The 25,016-nt window shown below is 37.9% G+C and overlaps 1 protein-coding gene and 1 non-coding gene across 3 annotated transcripts in view; one reads left to right on the forward strand and one right to left on the reverse strand.

Moving 5' to 3' along the window:
• SMAD2 (SMAD family member 2) overlaps window positions 1-25,016 on the forward strand; it is a 92,603-nt gene that overhangs the window by 25,536 nt on the left and 42,051 nt on the right. For both annotated transcript variants that reach the window (XM_040264528.1, XM_040264529.1), the window contains exon 2: window positions 6,114-6,402. In XM_040264528.1, coding sequence (XP_040120462.1) covers window positions 6,167-6,402 — 236 coding nt within the window. In that variant the 5' untranslated portion in view covers window positions 6,114-6,166. The remainder of the gene's footprint in view (window positions 1-6,113; window positions 6,403-25,016) is intronic.
• TRNAS-GGA lies at window positions 7,591-7,662 on the reverse strand. The gene has a single exon. It is a non-coding gene; the product is annotated as a tRNA-Ser (tRNA).

The following is a 25,016-nucleotide window of genomic DNA, read 5'->3' on the forward strand; positions in this document are numbered from 1 at the left end:
TCTTATAGATTTTTATGCAGTTTCCGATAGAGACCGTCATATCACCAGAGAATATACTTCTTTCTTTCCAGTCTTTATGTGTTTTACTTCTTTCTTGCCTTATTGCAGTGGCTGGAACATCCAGTGCGTTATTGAATAGAAATGGTGGCTGTGGGCATCCTTGTCTTATCCTCAGTCATAACGGAAAGGGACTTAATGTTGTTTCATCATTAGATATGTTTCCAGCTGTAGTTTTTCAGTTATCCTTTTCCAGAATGAAGAACTTCTTGCTCGTCTCTGTTTCTAATTCTCTTTAAGAGTTTTTGATCGTGGATGGATATTAAATTGCTTCCGTGGTGGCTCAGTGGTAAAGAACTGGCCTGCCAATGTGGGAGATTCAGGTTCGATCCCTGAATCAGGAAGATTGCTGGGAAGGAAATGGCAACCCACTCCAGTATTCTCTCCTGGGAAATCCCATGGATAGAGGAGCTTGGTGGGCTATATAGTCCATGGGTTCACGAAAGGGTCACACACGGCGTAGTGACTAAACAACAATAGATGTTAAATTAGCATTGTCGTGGGCTTCTCTTTTCCTGCATCAGTTAAGAGAATCATAAGGATTTTTCTTGTATACTGTAAATTAGGTGCTTGATTTTTTTTTTTCTTTTAAACTGGTAAACATGGCACCCCACTCCAGTACTCTGGCCTGGAAAGTCCCATGGATGGAGGAGCCTGGTGGGCGGCAGTCCATGGGGTCGCGAAGAGTCAGACACGGCTGAGCGACTTCCCTTTCACTTTTCACGGTCATGCATCGGAGAAGGAAATGGCAACCCACTCCAGTGTTCTTGCTAGGAGAATCCCAGGGACGGGGGAGCCTGGTGGGCTGCCGTTCATGGAGTCGCACAGAGTCGGACACGACTGAAGCGACTTAGCAGCAGTAAACCAGTTTTGCTCCTTGGAAAAATTGCCACTGTTTCCACTTTTCCCCATTTATTCGCCATGAAGTGATTAGACCGGTTTCCATGATCGTAGTTTTCTGAATGTTGAGTTTTAAGCCAGCTTTTTCACTCTCTTCTTTCACCTTCATCAAGAGGCTCTTTAGTTCCTCTTCACTTTATACCATTAGAGTGGTATCATCCACTCTCTGAGGTTGTTGGTATTTCTCCCAGCAGTCTTGATTCCAGCTTGTGATTCATCCAGCCCAGCATTTCACATAATATACTCTGTATAGAACCTAAATAAGCAGGGTGGCAATAGATAGCCTTGTCAAACTCCTTTTCGAATTTTGAACCAGTCTGTTGTTCCTTGTCCAGTTTTAACCATTGCTTTTTGACGTGTATTTAGGTTTCTCAGGTAAGGTGTTCTGGTATTCCCATCTCTTTAAGAATTCTCCACAGTTTGTTGTGATCCACACAATCAAAGGCTTTAGTGTCAGTGAAGCAGAAGTAGATGTTTTCCTGAAATTTCCTTGATTTCGCTATGATACGGTGTATGTTGGCAATTTGATCTCTGGCTTCTCTGTGTTTTCTAAATCCAGCTTGTACATCTGGAAGTTCTTGGTTCACATACTGTTGAAGCCTAGCTTTGAAGGATTTTGAGCATAACCGTGCTAGCATGTGAAATGGGCACAGTTGTATGGTAGTTTGAACACTGTTTGGCATTGCTCTTCTTTGGGATTGGAATGAAAACTGACCTTTTCCAGTCCTGTGGCCACTGCTGAGTTTTCAAAATTTGCTGACATATCAAGTGCAGCACTCTTAACAGCATATCATCTTTTAAGATTTTAAATAGCTCAGCTGGAATTCCATCACTTCCGCTAGCTTTGTTTGTAGTAATGCTTCCTAAAGGCCCAATGATTTCACCCTCCAGAATGTCTGGCTCTAGGTGAGTGACCACAGCATCATTCAGGTATGAGCTTCATCAAATCCCTTACAGTTATACAGTGGAGGTGACAAATAGATATAAGGGATTAGATCTGAAGAACTACAGTGTTACGGAGATTGGTAACATTGTACAGGAAGTGGCGACGGAAACCAATTCAAAGGAAAAGAACTGCAAGCAGTTGTTGTTTGGTTGTTCAGTCGCGTTGGACTCTCTACAACCCTGTGGACTGCAGCACGCCTGCCTTCCCTGTTCTTCACCATCTCCCAGAGCTTGCTCAGACTCATGTCCATTGAGTCGGTGATGCCATCCAACCATCTCATCCTCTGTCGTCCCCTTCTCTTCTTGCCTTCAGTGTTTCCCAGCATCAGGGTCTTTTCTAATGAGTTGACTTCGCATCAGCTGGCCCAAAGTATTGGAGCTTCATCTTCAACATCAGTCCTTCAGTGAATATTCAGGGTTGATTTCCTTTATGATTGACTGGTTTGATCTCCTTGCTGTCCAAGTAACTCTCGGGAGTCTTCTCCAACACCACAGTTCAAAAGCGTCATTCTTTGGCGTTCAGCGGCCTTTATGGCCCTACTCTCACACCCATACATGACTACTGGAAAAACCATAACTTTGACTATCCGGACCTTTGTCGGCAAAGTGATTCTCTGCTTTTTAATACGTTGTCTAGGTTTGTCATAGCTTTTCTTCCAAGGAGCAAGTGTCTTAATTTCATGGCTACAGTCAACATCTGCAGTGATTTTGGAGCCCAAGAAAATGAAGTCTGTCACTGTTTCCATTGTTTTCCCATCTATTTGCCATGAAGTGATGTCTGAGGAGGCTTTCTAAATAGCTTAGGAAAGAAGAGAAGCAAAAGGCAAGGGAGAAAGGGAAAGATATACTAACTGAATGCAGAGTTCCAGAGAATAGTAAGGAGAGATAAGAAAGCCTTAAGTGAACAATGTAAAGAAGTACAGGAAAGCAATAGAATGGGAAGCACTAGAAATCTCTTAAAGAAAATTGGAGATATCAAGGGAACATTTCATGCAAGGATGGGCATGATAAAGGATAGAAATTGTAAGGACCTAGCAGAAGCAGAAGAGGTGGCAAGGATACACAGAAATACTATATTTTAAAAGTCTTAATGACCTGGATAACCACAACGATGTGGTCACTCATCTAGAGCCAGGCATGCTGAGTGTGAAGTCAGGTAGGTCTTAGGAAGCGTTTTCAGATAGCTCTTCTTTGTACTCATTCCTCAGCATCAGGGCACGTTGGTCTGCTGCTGCTGGTGGAGCTGTTTCCTGCCTTCCTCTAGGAGTAGGCCGCAGGGATGCTGCACGTGAACAGCGTGTCATGTGGCAGGTGCACAAGTAGGCTTTGCTCCCCCCGCCCTCCCAGATCGGGTTCTGCCCCTCCCTCTGAGGCAGGGGATCTTCCCTTAGGCCTGGGAAGTGGGAGGCTTTCCTGCATCTGCTCTGCTGGCTGAAGGCTTTGTTTCATGTGAGATGGCCGCTTAAGGGGAAGGAGCTCTCCGTTATCTTTACTTTTATCTTTAATATTCAGTAGGTTGAAATATTCAGCAGATTGACTGTTAGCTGTTTCCTTTGCATCTGTGGGTTGATGTCTGATATCAATTTGGCAGTGTTCTTGACCATTATCTCTTCTTAGGCTTTTTCTGCCCCATTCATCTCTTGGGACCCCAGTTATACTCCACTTAAACCCAAGTTCACATTTGATGTTGGATGTTCTGGGATTTTTTTCCACACCTTTTTTTTTCTCTTTGTGTTTAAATCTGAGCACTTTAATTTGGCCTGTCTTCAAATTCACTGCTTATTTTTGTCTGTTTCTAAATCCATCTAAAGAGATCTTTAATTTCTGATATTGTATTTTTCATTTCTCACATTTCCCTGTGATCTTTTTTTATAGCTTCAGAGTCTGTGATAAAAATCTCTGGTTATTCATGCTGTCTATCTCTTCCATCAGTTTTCATCATAGTTAAAATGATGAAGATAGTAATCTCCAAATCTAGGCCCTCTGATCTGATTATATGAATACTGTCCTCTTCTGACTGCGGTTTGCTCCTCTCTGTCTTGTAATTTTTGAGTGAATGCTGAATGTTTGTGTAAAATCAATCATTTCTTGTGAGGCTAAGTGATAAGATGTGTGTGTAGTTGACCTAGTTCTCGGCTTGTTCGCAACTTTAGCTTGATTAGCTCAAGCGTTTTAAGATTCTACAAGATTTGTTGTCTTATTGTAATTTTAGTTCTCTCCGTGTACTTTGTAATCTGAGCCATCAGCTTTCTGAACTGTGGGTGATTTCTCTGCTTTTCTCTGGGTTTTTGTGATTCTGGAGTGCTGCCCTCAGGCTCTTATATCTTCCAGTGCTTTCTCTCAGCAATCCTTTCCTACCCTAGCCTTGGTAGTTCAATTTACAGAGTATCTCCGTAGAAGTTCTTGTCTCAGCTCTCCTGTCCCACCTCAGCCTAGGCAGCTCAAGTGTCTGGAATCTCTTGGATTAATTTCTCTTACCTCTCCTTTGCAAGGCATTTGAAGAAGACCTTTAGCTTCTTGGGTTATCTCAGCTTTCCAGCCTTGTCCTCGACCCTTTGGCACATTTTAGCCAACACTTGGCGTAGGTCTGTGGGATTGAGTGGTTGAGTAGTGCAGACTTGTTCTGTGGAATCCTTGGAATTCTAATATATCTTGTCAGCTTAAATGTTACTGTTAAAATGTATTAAAATTTAGGTTGATTTCTGCTTATTCTCACTGTGGTGGGATTATTCCTCCATAGCTGCTCCACCAGGAAAGAGACCACCTTTGGGTTCCTTTTTCTATCAAGACTCAACACTTTTTGGAATTTAGTTCCACTCAGGTTACTTTGCACCTTAAACTTCCTGATGGGTTCAGAAAAACCATGATTTTATATCTTTCCTGTCTTGTTTTGATTGTTAGGGTGAAAGTAATGATCTGTTGTGATCTTTTACATCCTAATTAGAAGTGAAACTCCTTTATGGAATACTTTCTGGTATATAATCTAGCAAATACCTGATAAAGTTTGTTAGCAAATACCTGATAAAGTTTGTTATTTCACTTTGCTGTAGTTGGATTTTCTCCTGAATTCTCAGAGCTAGATTTTGAAATATTTTCCATTCTTCTCAAATCTGAACTCTGCAGTTCTGTCCTCAAGTGGCAAATTATCTTATCTCTTACTTTGAGATTAAAGCCATTGACATTAAATTGTAATTGAAGGGCTTGTGGAGAGTGTGGGAAGAATTTGCAGTAGCTGTTTAGAAAACTGGGTAAATGAAAAACTAACACAGTTAGCTGTAGGGAAAAGAGTTGTACAGAAAGGAGCACATGATTATACAGTAGTTTACTACTAATGTCATCAGGTACAAAAACACAGTTGGGAGATAGTTATTTTTAAAGTTGGAAGAAAGCAAGTAGCTGTGGTGTAAATCCTGATTTTCTTGTAGAAAAGTCGATAAGTATATCTAAACTTGATATTTCAAGGGCTATCATTACTGAGGTATAAATAGCAAGAATAAATTTAAAAGATTTTAAGGAATTTGTACCTTGGTGTAAGAAGAGGAGCTGTATTTGACTTTATTCCCTATATGTGTTGTTACTTAGATAAAAATGAACATTTTTTAAAAGAAGCTTAATTAAAAGTCTTCTCAGGGGATAGTAAAAGTGAACCAAGTCTTTTCTTCACAGACTCTTTTTACTTTTATTTCTTCCTTCTTGTTTACTTCACACTTGATGCCTTTTCCTTTGTTATAACTTTAGATTTTCCTTTATGATAATTAGCTATGAAAGTTTAAAACTTTGGGGTTGTTGGGCTTGTAAATTAAAAAGTATCTTTGTTAACGAGTTTTGAGAATAGATTGAAATGCCAAAAGGTGAGGAAAACTTTTCTTTTGGTGAAATATTTTATTGATCCTATTAAAATTAAAGATAAAGTAGTATGGGTAATGAGAAACTTGTCCAGTGTTGATAAAGATACGAGATTTTACTTGCAAAAGTATTATATTTATCCACTTACAACATTGTCTTGTTTTTAGAAGAATTTGTTTTTTTCACAGTTCATTTAAATTAGTAAAGATATTTTCAAGGGTGAAAAAGATAACTTTTGAATGTCTGTTGTGAAAGTAATAATTTGAATTTCTCTTTCATCTTGTAATTGCCTTTTGGTATTGTGCTGAAACTAGTGGTTGATTGTAAAGTTAGCCTCTAAACTATTCTTTCGGTGTCTCTTCTAGGTTAGATTAAGGAGGATATTTTCTTAGAGTGGACCACCGCTTTTGGTAAGAACATGTCGTCCATCTTGCCATTCACTCCACCAGTTGTGAAGAGACTGTTGGGATGGAAGAAGTCAGCTGGTGGATCTGGAGGAGCTGGTGGAGGAGAGCAGAATGGACAGGAAGAAAAGTGGTGTGAGAAAGCAGTTAAAAGTTTGGTGAAGAAGCTGAAGAAAACAGGACGATTAGATGAGCTTGAGAAAGCCATCACCACTCAGAATTGTAATACTAAATGTGTTACCATACCAAGGTAAGTGTTGTTAGATAAGAAATTTGAGGGCTTTACTGTTGAAAGTTGCTTAAAGGAATCTAAGGGAATGTTACTGAAACTTTTTTACTTTCAAGTCAGTAGTGATTATTAAAATAAGATAGCTGTTTTTAACCTATCACATTAATTTTGTTTGACTCATTAAGTCTTATTTGATAAATCATTTTCTTGAACAGTGAGAAGGTTTAATCAAGCAAAATAAAATACTTAGATTGTATTTTTATCTTCACTGTCTTCGTTTACCTTCATTGCCTAAATGCTTCATTGTATACTTTTGTAAAATTTCTGTGATCGAATTTGAATAAAGAGTCAAAGATTTTCTATCACTACCGCAGTAGTTGCTGACCGTTTTCTCCTCCTTTGGTCAAAACTTCAGTAACGAGTCAACAGACAGCTCACATTGTGATGAATTTTGTATAGTTTTTATTTGAGTTACAACATTACTTCTAAAGGTGTGTCATGGTTGGTCAGAACCTGTCTTGAAGACCTGCCTCTTATATTAGAAGGATGTGATACCTAAGAGGTTGAAGTTTTATTAGTGTACGTTTAATCATTTTCAGAGTAGTGCCACTCTCAGAAACAGTATTTTTTAAAATAAAGTAGCAAGTGGTTTTAATTTGTACTGCTATAATTGTGCACATTATAGAGTTAGAGGGAGTGTCAGTTTATTGCATTTTCTAAAATGATTGTTTGCAGTGTCATACACATAGGCTAGCATATGGCATGTGAAACCATCCTACTTGACATGTTTCTAATGAGTTTTGGGAAATACACTGTGGATGCTTGTTGATAATAGAGCCTAGTAACACCAGCCTATCTACTTGCAAATACTAACAGAATGTTTCCTGCCTTGTTTGGTAGATTAATTATCCATTTCTTTTACCTTGCTTGTTTCATGTATTTCTTAAGTAAGAGTCACTTTTCCTGGTTTATTCTTTCATTTTAGAAATGTTTATAGATGCCTGGCATTTCAAGTCAGTAAACAGTTGTTAATATCAACATATAGTCTTTGCTGTTGAGTTGCTTACTTCCTAGTGAAGAACTGAAGTTGCTCAGTCGTGTCTGACTCTTTGCGACACCATGGACTGTAGTCCTACCAGGCTCCTCCTTCCATGGGATTCTCCAGGCAAGAGTACTGGAGTGGGTTGCCATTTCCTTCTCCAGAGGATCTTCCCAACCCAGGGATCGAACCCGGGTCTCCTGCATTCCAGGCAGACGCTTTAACCTCTGAGCCACCAGGGAAGCCCCTACTTCCTAGTAAGGGAGGTAAACTTGAAAAAATAAGAAAGATAGTTTTATAACATACAGTAGGCATTCTGAAAGATGTATGCTCAGGGAGTTGTGTCCAAAGTGGGAAGCTTTCCCTATTCTGCAGCTTGTGAAAATTTTCCTCCTGAAGAAAGATTGGTGGCCGAGTTGGATGGATGTCAAGGAGGAATTCAGTTAGGAGAAGCTTGATTCACCCAGAGTGGTGCTGTAGTGTGGCGGTGGGGAGGGCCGCTGACCGGGGTCCTGCGAGTGTAGGGGGCGGAGACAGGGGACGGCCCGCCTCAGAGGCTGCGTGGTAGTGAGGAAGCGCTGCATGGGTGAGGGGGAAGACATCAGAGAGTCTCAGGTAAAGAAGTGAGGAAAAGGGCTGTGAGACTGTCAAGAGTGGAGGTGGGAGACTGGATAGTATGTTTCCTCCTCATCCAAGGGAGCAGTGTGGTCCGGTCCAGGAAGACATGGGGCCATGGTTCTGCACCGCTTCATTTAAGGCTCTGCTGCCAGTGCAGTGAAGTGTTGACAAGCGGAGGTGCAAGGAGAGTCGTGCAGTCCTGCCTCTTAAGGAGATTCAGTAGGTAGCAGCCTCTTGATTGAAATGTATAGATTTTGTATTTAAACTATGGAAGTCCCCTTAGTCAGATTTCTTTTCCTTCTTGTCCATTTTTCATTTTACACACTAGTTTTAGAAATTTTTTTTTAACATTCCTTTTCTTTAAAGATTTTTTTCCCCAACACTTTTACCCGATCAATGGAAGTGAAGTGTTGCTTTTCCAGTATCTTGTTTTTCACTCTTTAATAAAAGTTCCATGAAGCTTAGAAACTTGCTTGTCTAATTTGGTGGGTTTTTTTTTTTTTTAATATTGCAAGAAATGTAGATTGAATATTGGCTGTTATCTATTAAGAAATCTAAGTTTCTTGTACTGTTTGGAACCATATATTTTTTGAAGTTTGCTTTCTTGTTAATAGTTGAAAATTGTATCAGATTATTAGTCATTTCTTAACTACTAAATATCCTTAAACATTTAGTCAACTCGTCATGGTGTCAACTGTAAAACAGGGAGAGTGGGTACAGAAAGGGCCCATTGTGAAGGGATCCAAACTGCAGCTTAAGCAAAATTATTTAAGATGTAATGTAAAATGGGTTTACTGTTAGCTTAAACTTGCAAGTGAGTTGTTAATAAAATACCTTTAGGTATTGATGTCTTGATGTTTTCATCATGTATTGATGAACTTGAACTATAAATTACTTAATTTTTAAAATGGCAAATATTCTTAAATGGCCAGTGTCTCATTGACTGTCCACCGTTTCTTGCCCTCCACCTCCATCTGCTGCTGTTAGAGTGGGACTGAACTGTGGGTAGAAACACAGACCTGACTTTGTGTCCCTCCCACCCGCCTCGTATAATTAGCTCTGCTTTCGTCGCTTTGCCTCTGAAGAAAGGGATAGCTGTAGCTGCACGTATGTGTCCCTGCTTCCTTCCTATTGTTGTATGTGGTGACAAAGTGATTCATGGGTAAAACTTAACCTACTAAGCTACAGTGAGCTGAATAGTATGGATAAAGGTTCATGACGCTTTTCCATCTCAAGACAGCTCAGTCAGAAGTCAGAATGGCAGTTGATGTTTAGGTAATGAATCAGTCAAAAGAAGAAAAATCGGCTTTCAGTGCATATTATCTACAGAAAAACAAAATCGAAACAGCAGCGGAGGTGGAGAGCTTGTAAAGTTAAAAACAAGAGACTGTGAGGTCTGAATGCTAATTTGATAATGGTCGTTGTACGTAAATAAGCAGGAATACAGAATTTTTTTTTTGTAAACATAAATTATAAGGACTTTCCTAAGGTGATACTTTGTATTTGACCATTTATGACATTTTGATGGTTCATCCTAAAGAAACAGTCAGGAATATGGTCAAAGATTTCTGGTGTTCATTTCAGCATTGTTTTTAATAGCAAAGAATTAGATAAATCCAGTCGTAACCCATAGTTTCCTTAACTATAAAGGAAACTTACACAACTCATTTTATACCAGAATTGAATGGTAAAGTAAAATTGAATAGCCAAGTAAAGTTTATACCAATTTTACTTGTAAAAATAGATGCAAAAATTATAAATAAAAAAGCTCAAATTATAAAAACAAAACCACCACATCATGAGTAGGTAAGGTTTACTGCAGGAATGCTAGTATGATTGACCTGTTGGAGGTCCATTAATATGAGGCACTGCATATTCATATTTATGAAAGCTCTGATCTTCATGGATCTAGAAAGAGCTTTTTATAAAATCCAGTGCTCATGTTAACAAATTAGGAATAGGAATTTTCTGAAGTTGATAAAGCATAAAAATGTTAGTGTTTAATCTTGAAACTTTAGAAGAAATAATGCCAAATTGTTAATAGTGATTACTTATGGATTACCTAAAAAGAGAAATGTCCTATAATTTTTCCCTAATATTTATCTATGAAGGTATGTTTTACTTTTGAGTCAGCACAATTAAATGTTTAAAAAGAACTTTTTGGTAATACTTAGACTATTCTTATATATTTTTTAAAACCCTTTAAATTAAGTCAACTTTCCTGTTACAGGGAAACAATATTTTCATTTTCTTAACATTCTAATACATGTGTTTATATTTTTTCCTTTAAAAAGTATGTTCCTTAAAAAGATAAAGTAGTATGTGTTGTACATGATTCCAAATTCGAACACAGATTATACAGTGGGAAAATTTCTCCCTCTCCCTCCCGTCATCACCCATATCCTCACCCAGTTGTATTACCTCTCTCTTATATATCCTTCCAGGATACTGAGTATCTTCTTAATACTGTCACAGACATTGGAGTTTGTTTTCCATCTTCCAAATTTTTAAAACATCAGAGTAATTGAAGTAAACTTTATGGAGATTGTCAGCTTTTATTTTTATTTTCATATTCTTACTCTTTTGCTTCTCTGGATAACCCAGAAAGAATTAAAAGAAAAGTCTTTAAAAACTGAAGTATAGTATACTTCAGTTCTCCTTAAATTAGTGCTTTTTTATTTCAGAAGAAAATAAGAATGATTCTTCCTCCCTCATACATAGATGTGTGTGTGAGATAATATATATGGAGTACTATGACAGAAAGAACTCTGAATTTGAAGTTTGATGACTTGTAAGCTTTCTTCAGTACTGATGAATGAGAATCCTGAGGCATGTGTTTTTTACTGTTTTTTTTTACTATTTCTTTACTGTGTTTTTTACTATTTCTTCATCTGTGAAAGGGGTCAGTACTATCTTGAGTTCTTTCACAGTACTCTTTTGGGGTCTTTTGAAATACTATAACCATTGGTTTATAAGCTGTAAAGCACTATAGTCATGAATATGATTTATTTGAAATGTTCCCAGGTATTCCAGTCTTCATTTTCCTTCCAGGTTTTCTCCTAGAACTCATATTGAATTACAATTGTCTATCTTTGCTTAGTAAACACTTCTACCAGATAACTATGGTGATTTAATATAACTATTATTTATAAAATCAATTAGTCAAAACAGTGAAACAATGTATAAATGCAAACTAGAACTTTGAGACTTATCAGCCTCAGCATCCAACTTGTCATTTGCTGTATGATCTGTGTATAAGTTGGGAAAGCACTTTTGGTGTACACTTCATTAGGCTCCTGTGAAACACAGTTTGAAAGACGCATTGCTAAGACCCTTAACCTTTATCTGATGCCTACATTTACATTTTGATTTTTTCTGAGGTAGTTAGGATCCTGGTATTCAAAGTCCTTTTGTGTATATAATACATTCTTCCATGGGGCATTTTTATCATTTACCTTATCAGAGAAAACATACCTGCCCTAGAACCTAGGTTCCTTTATAAAATTACAGAATTATTACACAGACTTATTATTATCTATTTAAATTTAACACTCATTACAGTAAACATCCTCACTTTTCTTGTCCCATTCACGTAATGTATTTTGCTTTGAAGAATTCACTTAACAGCCTAGAATCAACCTAGCTAAAATAATACACATCTAAAAAATTGTAGCCATGTTTTTAGATGCTACAAATGATGCCTTCCCCAAAGAGTAATTAACTTTTTCTTAGGTAGACAGGCTGATCACTTTAATCTCAGTGGCTGATCTGGGCTGAGGCTTGGTTGCCATTTTAATTTGTTTTAGTCTGTACTGGCACATGCCTTTTATTTATTTATTTCCATCGTTAGCATTGTGGGAGATTCATATCAACTCTTCTTCCATAATTTGAGTTTGGTGCTTGATCCTGATGGTTGCATTTTTAAAATAAGACAGACATCTTTGAGGGAGGAGAATCTTGTGATTGTCACAAGTTTGACCATGTTTATTTTCTTCATTAGAGTTTCTTTTTCCAGACTGAACCTGGTGCTCAGCTTGTACCTGGAATGTACAAGTGACTCCAGGGGAGGAAATGGCACAGACAGTTTTCTATTCACCAGAAAATGTCTTCTCTTCTCTCAGTCTTTGTTCGTTTGGATCTCATTGCTTTAATTGCTCGCTGTGCTCACTGTTGTCTTTGAATAAATTTTTTTTTGTTACCTTTTTCCCTCTAGTTTTTGCAACAGGGAACATTAGCTTGCTGTGTATGACCTGCTTATATCTTACCTGGAAGTAAAATTGTAACAGCTAGTTAAAGTGAGACTTTTTATATATATTCAGAGGCCCCCAAATCTGAGACCTAGTTACAAGTAACCTACAGTCAGAATTGAGGTGCTATACCATTTATGTAGGAATTGCAGGAAAGATTAGCTGAGACAAGTATTGTTAGGTTTAACTTATCACTGACCTCCTCGCCATGATAAAGAGTTTGTGAGGGAGATCCCATATGAAAACTTGGAGAGAGCAGGTTTTTGCTGTGGCATTTCCCTTCTCCTTTTATCAAGATCGAGGGGCGTCAGGGACCTCCTCAGTTTGAATTGAGGTATGGGAGATAAATAGACTGGTACTTGATTGTCACCTGAAAAAGCCTTAAAAAAAAAAGTAAGAGAGCAGTTGAGCTGCTCCTGTATCAGTGGAAGTTTCCCATGGGCCAGGTGGACTTTTCTAAGGTAGTTGAAATTGACTTACTTGAAAAGATCAAGAGGCTCAACTTGGAGAGTCAAAGTGACCCAAGCCAGACAGCCAGAGAAACTCTTGCAGTAGGAACTAACTGCAGGAAAAAGGTAGCATTTGGGCTTCTGACCTTATAGGGCTCTTCCCTCCTCGTTCTGGAAGAGTAGAAGTTAGCAAAATTGAATGAGAGAATAAAAGTTGATTTAGATCAGAGTAGTAAAATAAATTTTTTCAAAGAGGTTTTTGTTAATTATATATATATATATATATTTATATACTATATATATATACTTTATATATTTATATATATTGTGTACTAGAACAGCCATGTGACCTTTTTGAGATTTTATGCAGAAATGAGGAAAACAGTTTGAAAAGGAGCTTGCTTGAGGGTAATGATATGGGAATACTGAAAAGCTTTTCAAAAAACTGTCTATATTCTCCTCTTGAAAACTAGGGAACCCACATTTAGTGACACTGCGGACAAGCAAACTGAATGGGAGAATGGAGGAATGCTCCATATGTCTACATGAAGTGCATAGCTTTTTAACAAAAAATTTTTTTTTTTTTTTTTACAAAAAATCTGTTAAATTATCCAATGATGCTTTTTCCCCAGGAACAATTTTATTACAATAGAGTCTTCTTTTATTACCATCACATTTTTTTCCCCCTTGAACTGTTCAATCTCTGTTCTCAAAATCCAGTATTATTTTAGCTTTGCTTTTGGGTTATTATAAACAATGTGAATTGGTTGTCTTGAGACTTGTATGAAACTTATCATGAATAATGCTTAAATTAGAACTAAAATATGTAAAATTCTTGATTATCTCCCTCATCCCAGACCTTTTTATGAACCTTGCTTATGTTTATGGCTTTTTATGTATTAAGAGGATATAATTTTTCTGTAACTTGGTTTACCCTAAGTTTGCTAGGCTAGTGGGGGAGAAGTTGTTAAGGGAGGCTGTATTTTTACTAAGGATGATGTAAAAGTTCAGAGTTAGATAGTGAAGAGAAATTTATACTGAAAAGTAATGAACTTACAGTAATTCTCCCATAATTTTTATGTGATTGCTTATATAATTTGCATTATGTAAAATATTTTAACCTCTACATGTAAAATCCCACTGTCAACTTCAAAGTGGTATACAAGTGTGAGTTAATTTTTATCTTCTAGGATGCTAATATTAAAATTGTCAAATTAAAAAATCATTTCTTTATAGCCAAATACAGCATCATAAAAATGTGTGATTAATAAGTTGAGTTTTTTACAGAACTCTATTCTGTTGTGCAATTCTTGTTTTAAGTTTTATGCATTTAATAGATTGAAATGACCACGTAGTTATATTTTGTTAGGATTTCTTGTCTTTTAGGATACTATTTTTTTTAATTGTTAAAAACAGAATATGTATTAAAATAAATTTTAAAAATCCATCAGCTGTATTACTAAAATAAATATCCTTGAGCCTACTTTGGTGCTGGCTTTTTTTTTTTTTAAGTAAAAGTTTCTGTTTTTTTGGAAGAACTTGAAATATTTTGAGCAACTATTTTTAGAATTGATATTTAAATCTTTTCAATGATAGGGACTATTTTATTTATGTGGGGGATATTTTGCTATTTTTCAAAGGCAGTAGAAGCACCTAGCAAGATTTCAAAGTAGTATTTTCAACATAACATTTAGAGAAAGGTCGGTAACTTTTTCAGTCATTTCTTGGTCCTTTCTTCTGCTTCTAAGAAGAGCTGTTCCAAACCAAGAAGAATAAAAGTATCCCTTTTATCTTACTGGACTCTGGAAATTATGTTGTCTCCTCCTGTTTTAATTTGGGAGTGACTCTACTAATTTCATTGTCCAAAGAATGTTTTTTTCCTGAGAAATTAACTCTTCTAGTGACCGCTCTAGTTTTATAGTTAAGCACATTCTATAATGCTTTAGTTATCTAAAATGCTATACCAAAGTTATTGGTTTAATTTTATCTTGCCATATTTTTATTTTTATTGAACTATGTAAGAGGCAGAATAGAGTTGGTAATTAAGAATGCAGCCTCTGTCCCCAGCCCTTGCTAGCTATACAGCCTTAGACATGTCACTCTATCTCTGTGCTTTGATGATCTCGTTTGTCAAGTGGGTTAACTGCCTTATTTGTGGGTTGTTGGGAGATTAAGTGATCTAGTATATGTAACAAGTTAGTGCTGTGCCCAATGTATAAAAAGTGCTTGATCTGTGTGAACTGTACATGGGATGAATCCCTCCCCAAACTTGATTTTGATGTGAGACTGATGAAGCCAAACGTATATTAAAAGGGAATGAAAAAGATTATTGCTCATATGATAAAGCTTTCGGGAAAAGCAGGACAGGCTTCCAGACTGGTCCAAAAATTACTTGAGAAAGAAGTAATGGGAGTTGTGGGGCTGGGTTGATAATTCTTGTGTTCCTGTGTGTACCCAAACTTTCTTGGTTTAAAATTCCCACCAGCCACAAGGATTTCGTTAGCAGTTTGCTCACATTTGAGGTAGAGGATTGAAGACATGGGGGAACTTGAAACTCTGCACATCAAAATAGAGTCAGATTCCTCATTAAATTCAATAGGGGTAAATGAAAGTAAACTACAAGTGCATCATAGTCAAACCCATGAAAGAGAAAATCGTGGAAGCAGCCAGTGAACAGTGAGACGTGTTACATACCAGGAAATGGTGATGTGAAGGACATGTGACCTTCTGTAGAAGCAGTGGGGCCAGAAGATGATAAAATGACATCTCTGAGAAGCCATAGCCATAAACATGTATCTAGTTAATAAAACTTTCAAAATATATGAGTAAAACTTGATAGAATTAATGTATCAGAATCACAGATTTGTGGCTATAGAGAGTTAAATAAGACCAAAAAAGTGAGTAAAGACATGGAAGATCTAAATTACATTACTATTTTGATATTTATAGAAAAGTAGATCTAAATCAGTGTAGTAAGTCTTTTCAAGTACTCATGGTACCCTCACCAGGAAAGACTATTTGCAGGGTTCAGTAAATTTTAAAAGATTAAAAGTCAATAGAGTATGTTCTCTGCCAAGAACAGAACAAAATTAGAAATCAATAAGACGTATTAAAAAATGGAAATTATCATAATTCTTTGACTCATGGGTTATTTAGAAGAAAACTGTGAGCAAAATTAGAATATGTATCAAAACTAAAGGATAATCAGATTACACTATGTAAAATAAGTGGGATGTAGATAAAACAATGCAGAGTTCCAAAGAATAGCAAGAAGAGATAAGAAAGCCTTCTTCAGTGATCAATGCAAAGAAATAGAGGAAAAGAACAGAATGGGAAAGACTAGAGATCTCTTCAAGAAAATTAGAGATACCAAGGGAACATTTCATGCAAAGATGGGCTCGATAAAGGACAGAAATGGTATGGACCTAACAGAAGCAGAAGATATTAAGAGGTGGCAAGAATACACAGAAGAAATGTACAAAAAAGATCTTCACGACCCAGATAATCATGATGATGTGATCACTAATCTAGAGCCAGACATCTTGGAATGTGAAGTCAAGTGGGCCTTAGAAAGCATCACTACGAACAAAGCTAGTGGAGGTGATGGAATTTCAGTGGAGCTGTTTTAAATCCTGAAAGGTGATGCTGTGAAAGTGCTGCACTCAATATGCCAGCAAATTTGGAAAACTCAGCAGGGGCCACAAGACTGGAAAAGGTCAGTTTTCATTCCAGTCCCAAAGAAAGGCAATGCGAAAGAATGCTCAAACTACCTCACAATTGCACTCATCTCACATGCTAGTAAAGTAATGCTCAAAATTCTCCAAGCCAGGCTTCAGCAATACATGAACCGTGAACTTCCTGATGTTCAAGCTGGTTTTAGAAAAGGCAGAGGAACCAGAGATCAAATTGCCAACATCCGCTGGATCATGGAAAAAGCAAGAGAGTTCCAGAAAAACATCTATTTTTGCTTTCTTGACTATGCCAAAGCCTTTGACTGTGTGGATCACAAGAAACTGTGGAAAATTCTGAAAGAGATGGGAATCCCAGACCACCTAACCCGCCTCTTGAGAAATCTGTATGCAGGTCAGGGTGCAACAGTTCGAACTGGACATGGAACAACAGACTGGTTCCAAATAGGAAAAGGAGTACGTCAAGGCTGTTTATTGTCACCCCGCTTATTTGACTTCTATGCAGAGTACATCATGAGAAACTCTGGGCTGGAAGAAGCACAAGCTGGAATCAAGATTGCCGAGAGAAATATCAATCACCTCAGATATACAGATGACACCACCCTTATAGCAGAAAGTGAAGAGGAACTAAAAAGCCTCTTGATGAAAGTGAAAGACTAGAGCAAAAAAGTTGACTTAAAGCTCAACGTTCAGAAAATGAAGATCATGGCATCTGGTCCCATCACTTCATGGGAAATACATGGGGCAACAGTAGAAACAGTGTCAGACTTTTTTGGGGGGGCTCCAAAATCACTGCAGATGGTGACTGCAGCCATGAAATTAAAAGACGCTTGCTCCTTGAAAGAAAAGTTATGACCAACCTAGATAGTATATTCAAAAGCAGAGACATTACTTTGCTGACTAAGGTCCATCTAGTCAAGGCTATGGTTTTTCCTGTGGTCATGTATGGATGTGAGAGTTGGACTGTGAAGAAGGCTGAGCGCTGAAGAATTGATGCTTTTGAACTGTGGTGTTGGAAGAAGACTCTTGAGAGTCCCTTGGACTGCAAGGAGATCCAACCAGTCCATTCTGAAGGAGATCAGCCCTGGGATTTCTTTGGAAGGAATGATGCTAAAGCTGAAACTCCAGTACTTTGGCCACCTGCGAAGAGTTGACTCATTGGAAAAGACTTTGATGCTGGGAGGGATTGGGGGCAGGAGGAGAAGGGGACAACCGAGGATGAGATGGCTGGATGTCATCACGGACTCGATGGACGTGAGTCTGAGTGAACTCCAGGAGTTGGTGACGGACAGGGAGGCCTGGCGTGCTGCGATTCATGGGGTCGCAAAGCGTCGGACACAACTGAGCAACTGAACTGAACTGAACAGGGAAATTTATAGCTTTAGATAATTATATTAGAAAAGTTATCTAAGATGTCACCTAGGAAATGAGAAAAGGTCAAAGAAAATAGTAAGTAGAAGGAAGATAAAAAATAGCAGAAAATCAGTTTTTAGAAAAGAGACAATAGAGATAATAAATCCGAAAGCTGATTCTTTAGAAAGATCAGTAGGATTGATAAATTCTGTAACACTGATGACATAAGAGTGAAAAAGCCCATAACCATGAATTAGCTTAGGTATGAAGTGGTAGAGATAATATTATGCTAGATCCTACAGACATTAAAAGCATACTATCAGTATATTTTCAACAACTTGTGATGGTCAAATTTAAGAACATGTTACTATGGCTGGTGCAGGAAGAAGTGGAAAATTTGGATAGCCGTATATCCATGAAAAAGAAATTGAACTCATAATCAAAATCTCTCTCACAAAGAAAAGTCCAGGTCCAGATGGTTTTACTGGTAGATTTAAAACATTTGTGCAAGAAATCAATTTCACAGAAACTCAGAAAAACAGTTATTTTATTAGGTCATTGTAACCCCGATACCAAAACCTGACAAAGATGGCACAAAAAGGAGAAAATTTACAGATTAATATTTGTCATTAGCAAAGGTATAAAAAATTAACACATATCTTCCAGCAATATACAAAGAGCACATCATGACCGAGTGAGATTTAGCTCAACAGTGAGAGGGTAGTTTATAATATTCAAAAATTAATCAGTGTAATTCAGAGCAATAACAAAGGGGGAAAGCAGTGTGATCACTGTACTTGGTTAGAAGCATTTGATAAAAATTCATCATCCATTCATGACAAACACTCCCAGCTAATGAGAAATGTAAAGACATTTCCTCAGTCTGATAAAGCACATTTAAGAAAAACTGACGCTTAAGATTATACTTACAAAATAACATGTTTTCTCTAAGAGCACAAGGATATCCATTCTTACGTCTTCTTCAGTTCATTGTTTTATCAATAGTTGAGGACCTAGGCAGTGCAGTGGGGCAGGGAAATGAGATGTAAGAGGCATAAAGAGCTCAAAGAATGGGTCAGATCGCTTACATTTGTAGGTGATGTGATTACGTAAGAATCTACAAAACAGTCTACAAAAACAGTCACTAAAGCAAATGAGTAAATTTAGCAAGGCTGCATTTTACAGGATGAGTTGTATTTTCATTAAATACTCAATACATTAACAGCAAACAAGTGGAATTAATATTAAAACAGTTCTATAAATAGCATCAATACAATTAAAATATCTAAGAATACTTTTTTTAAAGACAAGATCTGTATATTAAAATTTCAAAATCTTAAAAATTAAGGACTAAATAACTAGATAATTCTTCTCACATAGATAATTCTTTTTATCAGACTCACACTCCCTCAGATAAACCCTATCAACTCTGCACAGAATAAAAAGAAAAATAAGGCACTACAGAGTAAACAAAATAGACATTTTGAAGGAGATTTGACCCTTGGATGGAAGTGACAGGCAAATTTTCTGTTTTTTTTTTGCTCCTATCCATGCAGAATGGATAGAGTAGCTAAAATTTCAGTATGAATTTCACCTTTTCTGGCCTGAAAAACCAGAGATCGGGGTTGAGGACAACCAGAGTTGCTGATGAGTGACAAGAGAATTCTAGTGTAGAGAGAGTCACTGAAGGTGAGTCCCAGGTTTTCCTTTAAAAAACTCTGCCAAAATCACTAGGCTGATCCTTAAACTCATGTGTGTGGGGTAGAGTTAGTGCAGTCTGGCTGAAGGTAAAAACTGATTGAAATTGCTTGAAGACTTGAGAGTTTGCAGTTTGAGTACAAACAAGTTAATTACGTGCCAAAACAAAATCAGTTAACACTTGGAGGAATCTAGCATCTCCATCATGTAATGTTCAGTGTCCAACATACAGTCTTTTAAGTTACTCAACCTCTGAGAAACAAAGAAAATGGGACCTTTTCTCAGGAGGAAACCGATGGAGACACCTCTGAGACAACCTTCCTATTTAACTATCACGCAGTAAACTGACATATATTTGTCTGTTGAAGCACTCAGTAGTATTAAGTTCTCTTTCAGTTTAATCTGAATCAAATCAATCTCCATCAAACCCTAAAAAATATGTATTTGTTTTTCATAGAATATACACACTTAGCCTAAAATTTACATGGAAATACATAGGACCTACAATATCCAAAGCAATTTTGAAAAAGATCAACAGTGTTTGAGGACTTAAATTATCTGACTTTGTGTGGAGCTACAATAATAATGCATTGTGATTCTGTCATAAAAACAGATAAATAGGATAAAATAGAGAACGTTAAAATAGATGGTTCTATAAAACTCCAAGAGATGTGGGTTCTTCGTTATTGGGGCCACCTGATGGGAAGAGCCAGACCCTGATGCTCGGGAAGATTGAAGGCAAAAGGAGAAGGGGGCAGCAGAGAACGAGATGATTACAGAGCATCACCGACTCAATGGACATGAATTTGAGCAAACTCCAGGAGATAGTGGAGGACAGAGGGGCCTAGTGTGGTACAGTCGGTGGGGTCGCCAGGAGTCACTCAGAACTTAGCAACTGAACAACCAACAAATAATTATTTGATTTTTGACAGATTTGCCAAAGCAATCCAATAGAGACAGGAAAGTCTTTTTCAGCAAATAATATTGGGGGAATTGGACTGTCCATGTGGATGAAGGAACCTTGGTCCCACCTTACACCATTCAAAAAAATTAATTGTAAATGAATCAGAGTTCTCATCTAAAAGTTAAAACTATCAAGCTTGTATAGGAAAATACATTTGTGACCTTGTTGTGAACAAATTGAATTATGTTTGTTCAGTTGTTAAGTCATGTCTGACTCTGCGACCTCATGGAATGCAGCACACAGCCTTCCCTGTCCTTCACTATCGCCTGGAGCTAGCTCAAACTCATGTCCATTGTGTCAGTGATGCCATCCAACCATCTCGTCCTCTGTTATCCCCTTCTCCTGCCTTCAATCTTTCCCAGCATCAGGGTCTTTTCTAGTGAGTCTACTCTTTCCATCAAGTGGTCAAGTCAGCCTCAGTAATAGTCCTTGCAATGATTATTCAGGGTTGATTTCCTTTAGGATTGACTGGTTTGACCTCGTTGCCATCCACCGAACTCTGAAGAGTCTTCTCCAGCACCACAGTTCAAAAGCATCAATTTTTCGGCTGTCAGCCTTCTTTATGATCCAACTCTCACATCTGTACATGACTACTGGAAAGACCATAGCTTTGACTATCTGGACCTTTGTCAGCAAAGTGATGTCTCTGCTGCTTAATACACTGTCTAGGTTTGTTTAGGGCTTCTCAGAACCTTTCTGGTGGTAAAGAACCCGCCTGCCAGTGCAAGAGACATAAGAAAGGTGGGTGCAGTTCCTGGATCAGGAAGATCCCCTGGAGGAGGAAATGGCAGCCCACTCTGGTATTCTTGCCTGGAGAATCCCATGGACTGAGGAGCTTGGTGGGCTGCAGTCTGTAGGGTCGCAAAGAGTTGGACATGGCTGAAGCAACTAAACACACAGGGGTTTGTTACAGCTTTCCTTCCAAGGAGCAAGCGTCTTTTAAATTTCATTGCTGCAGGCAGTCACCATCAGCAGTGATTTTGGAGCCCAAGAAAATAAAATGTCACTGTTTCCACTTTCTCCCCATCTATTTGCCATGAAGTGATGGGGCCGGATGCCATGATCTTAGTATTTTGAATGTTGAGTTTTAAGCCCACTTTTTCACTCTGTTCTTGCACCTTCATCAAGAGGCTCTTTAGTTCCTCTTCACTTTCTGCCAATAGAATGGTTATCATCTGCGTATCTGAGGTTGTTGATATTTCTCTCCCCACAATCTTGATTCCAGCTTGTGATTCATCCAGCCCAGCATTTTGCATGGTGTACTCTGCATAAGTTAAATAAGCAGAGTGACAGTATACAACACTGACAAACTCCTTTCTCAATTTTGAACCCGTTGTTCCATGTCCAGTTCTAGCTGTTGCTTCTTGACTTGGATATAGGTTTCTCAGGAGACAGCTAAGGTGGTCTGGTATTCCCATTTCTTTAAGAATTTTCCAGTTTGTTGTGATCCACACAAAGGTTTTAGCTAAGTCAGTGAAGCAGAAGTAGATAATTTTCTGGAATTCCCTTGCTTTTTCTGTGATCCAGTGGATACTGGCAGTTTAATCTCTAGTTCCTCTGCGTTTTCTAAGCTTGTGCATCTTGGAAGTTCTCAGTTAACATACTGTTGAAGCCTAACCTGAAGAATTTTGAGCATTACTGTGCTAGCATGTGAAATGAGCACAATCGTATAGTAGTTTGAACATTGTTTAGCATTGCCCTTCTTTGGGATTGAAATGAAAGCTGACCTTTTCCAGTCCTGTGGCCACTGCTGAGTTTTCCAAATTTGCTTACATACTGAATACAGCTTTTTAAGAGCATCATCATTAGGATTTGAAATAGCTCAGCTGGAATTCTCTCACCTCCACTAGCTTTGTTTCTAGTAATGCTTCCTAAAACCCAGTGACTTCACACTCCAGGATGTCTGGCTCTAGTGAGTGACCACACCATCGTGGTTATCGAGGTCCTTAAGACCTTTTTTGTATAGTTCTGTGTATTGGCACCTCTTTTTACTATCTTCTGCTTTTGTTATGTGTTTACCATTTCTGTCCTTTATTGTATCTATCCTTGCATGAAGTGTTTCCTTGATACCTCCAGTTTTCTTGAAGAGATCTATATAGTCCTTCCCATTCTATTGTTTTCCTCTGTTTCTTCGCATTGTTCGCATAAGAAGGCTTTCTTATCACTCCTTGCTGTTCTCTGGAGCTCTGATTCAGTTGGTGTATCTTTCCCTTTCTCCTTTGCGTTTCTCTCCTTTTCTCAGCTGTTTGTGACCTGGACGTAGGCAAGGGGTGTATTTTTTTTTTTTTTCTTAAAGGATATGGAAAGCAATAAGAGGACATTCAGTTAGACTTCCATCAATATTGAAAAGCATTTCATCAAAAACCATTAAATGAATAAACAAGTCGAGTGGAAGAAAATATTTGCAGAACGTGTTTCTAACAAGAGGATTGTATCCGCACTTTATAAAGTATTTAATTCAGCAGTGAGAAGGAAATTGCCTATTTTAAAAATGGACAAAGGATTTGGATGCATCACAAAAGAAGATATGGAAAGGACCCTCTGAGCAAATAGAAAGTGTGTGGTATTGTTAGTCATTGGGAAAACGCACATTGTGAAACCACAATGAAATACCACTGCACAGCCACCATCACAGGGGGAAAAAGATTGCCTTTGGGGGTGGGAGGGGATGACAGCAATTGACTGAGAAAGGGGTAGGAGGGGACTTCTTGTCAGGATACAGAGTTACCCAATTTATGTATTTGATAAAATTTAAGCTTAACAAAATGGTACCATTAAGATCTGTTTGGCTCTGTGTAAACTGTTACCTCTGAGAAAGTGAACAGTGAACTCTAGTTAACTGTATACGTATACTTTCAGTGTCTAGATTTAAAGTACCTACAACTTAATTTTGAATGCATCAAAAATAAGATGGATTGATAAATAGATCCTGGGGCAAGGACAGCGTGGCTCCGAGCTTTCATAGCAGTTTTCCAGGGAAGGAATGACAGTGCGAGATGGACATGCTGAGTTATGTTTAGGGTTAGGTAGTTTTAGTAATTTTGGTCAGTCTCTGGGCTATAGAGGTGGTTCCTAGATGTCTATTACATATCCCTAGGTTGATTTAGGGCAGGAAGAACGTTAGCTTGGTGTGTCAGAGTTTGATTAATAGTAGAGGTGTGAGCTCTAAATCTGTTGGTTTGTGTTTGAAAGATGAGCTCTCAACGGAGTCCCTTGCTGTCTCTAGACGTGGGAGGGGGATAGTCTCTCTGAAATCAAAGTTCCAGATGCCAGCGTGTCAAGGATACAGAAAACGAGAAAATACGGTTAATACATATTCATATAAAAGCTTAAAACTACAGATTTTGAACCATCATTCTGCAAAGGTATACCTTGAAAAATTTAGGCTCTTAAGCCATCCAGAAGTAGATACAAATCCTGGCTGTTACCTCGGTAGCTTTGTGACCTTTTGAGATATTTTAACTGCTCACATTCATTTTTTTATATGAAAACAATGTTCATGTTAATTCACTCTATAGGGTTGATAATGAGTATAAATTATGTAATACATATGAAGAATAGTGCCAGGTACATAGCAGATGCTTAAAATAATTGTTGGCAGTTTTTCCTTAAGTTTTCTGTAGCCAATGAAAATTTCTTAATTGTTCCTTTATATCCTTTGCTAATTTGTTAAGAACAAGGTTGTTCCTAAAGCTCCTTTCTTGGTGATGGAGGGAAGGTTAAAAACTATCTGCAGGTAGGCATTTTCCTGTTTTCTGTTCCCACGCCTCAGCTGTATAATGGTGATAAAGTGAAGTATATAGACACATTTGGTATGCAGAATTATAGAGACCAGAATTTATTTTTTTATTACAGTTATCAGCTCTTGATTCCTGAGCTGATAAAAGCTTTTAGCCTTGCTAGTCACATACAGAATGGAAGGACTCCTTTGTTGTAAGTAGAAATAGTTTTAGATGGGTTGATGCAAATTATTTCATACAAGTTCATGTATCTGCATGCATGCTGAGAGTCAGGTCAGACCCTTTGTGACCCTATGGACTAGCCCACCAGTTCCTCTGTCCATGGAATTTTCCAAGCAAGAATACTGGAGTGGGTTGCGATTTCCTGCTCTGGGGGAATCTTCCCAAGCCAGGGATCGAACCAGCGTCTGCTGTGTCTCCTGCATTGTGAGGTGGATTCTTTACCACTCTGCCACCTGGGAAACCCCTCATATCTCATGAGTACATCAGTAATTGAACTGGAGCCTCCAGAAAAGTTTCCTTTGTTGATGCCATTCTGTTAATTTTACTCAGTGTTCAGCGTTGTATATATGGGTTTCCCCATGACTGTCTAGATCCTTACTCCTTTTTATTTGTAGAAGAAATAAACTCTTTAGGCAAGAAAGTCATAAAAAATAATGAATTAGTCAAACATAATGAGGTTTGTTGTGGAGAAATCTCTAGTACAAGGTCTGCAGGACTTTGCATGAGATTCTGATATGGACATGCTTGCTCATCTGATCAAATCTGTGCGAGGACAGCTATCTTATTTCAGCATATTATTGTATGCTAATTGCACTGGTGAACTATGTCAAATTTT

Source organism: Oryx dammah, unplaced genomic scaffold, assembly GCF_014754425.2.
Source record: "Oryx dammah isolate SB20612 unplaced genomic scaffold, SCBI_Odam_1.1 HiC_scaffold_22, whole genome shotgun sequence".
NCBI classification, from domain to species: Eukaryota; Metazoa; Chordata; class Mammalia; order Artiodactyla; family Bovidae; genus Oryx; species Oryx dammah.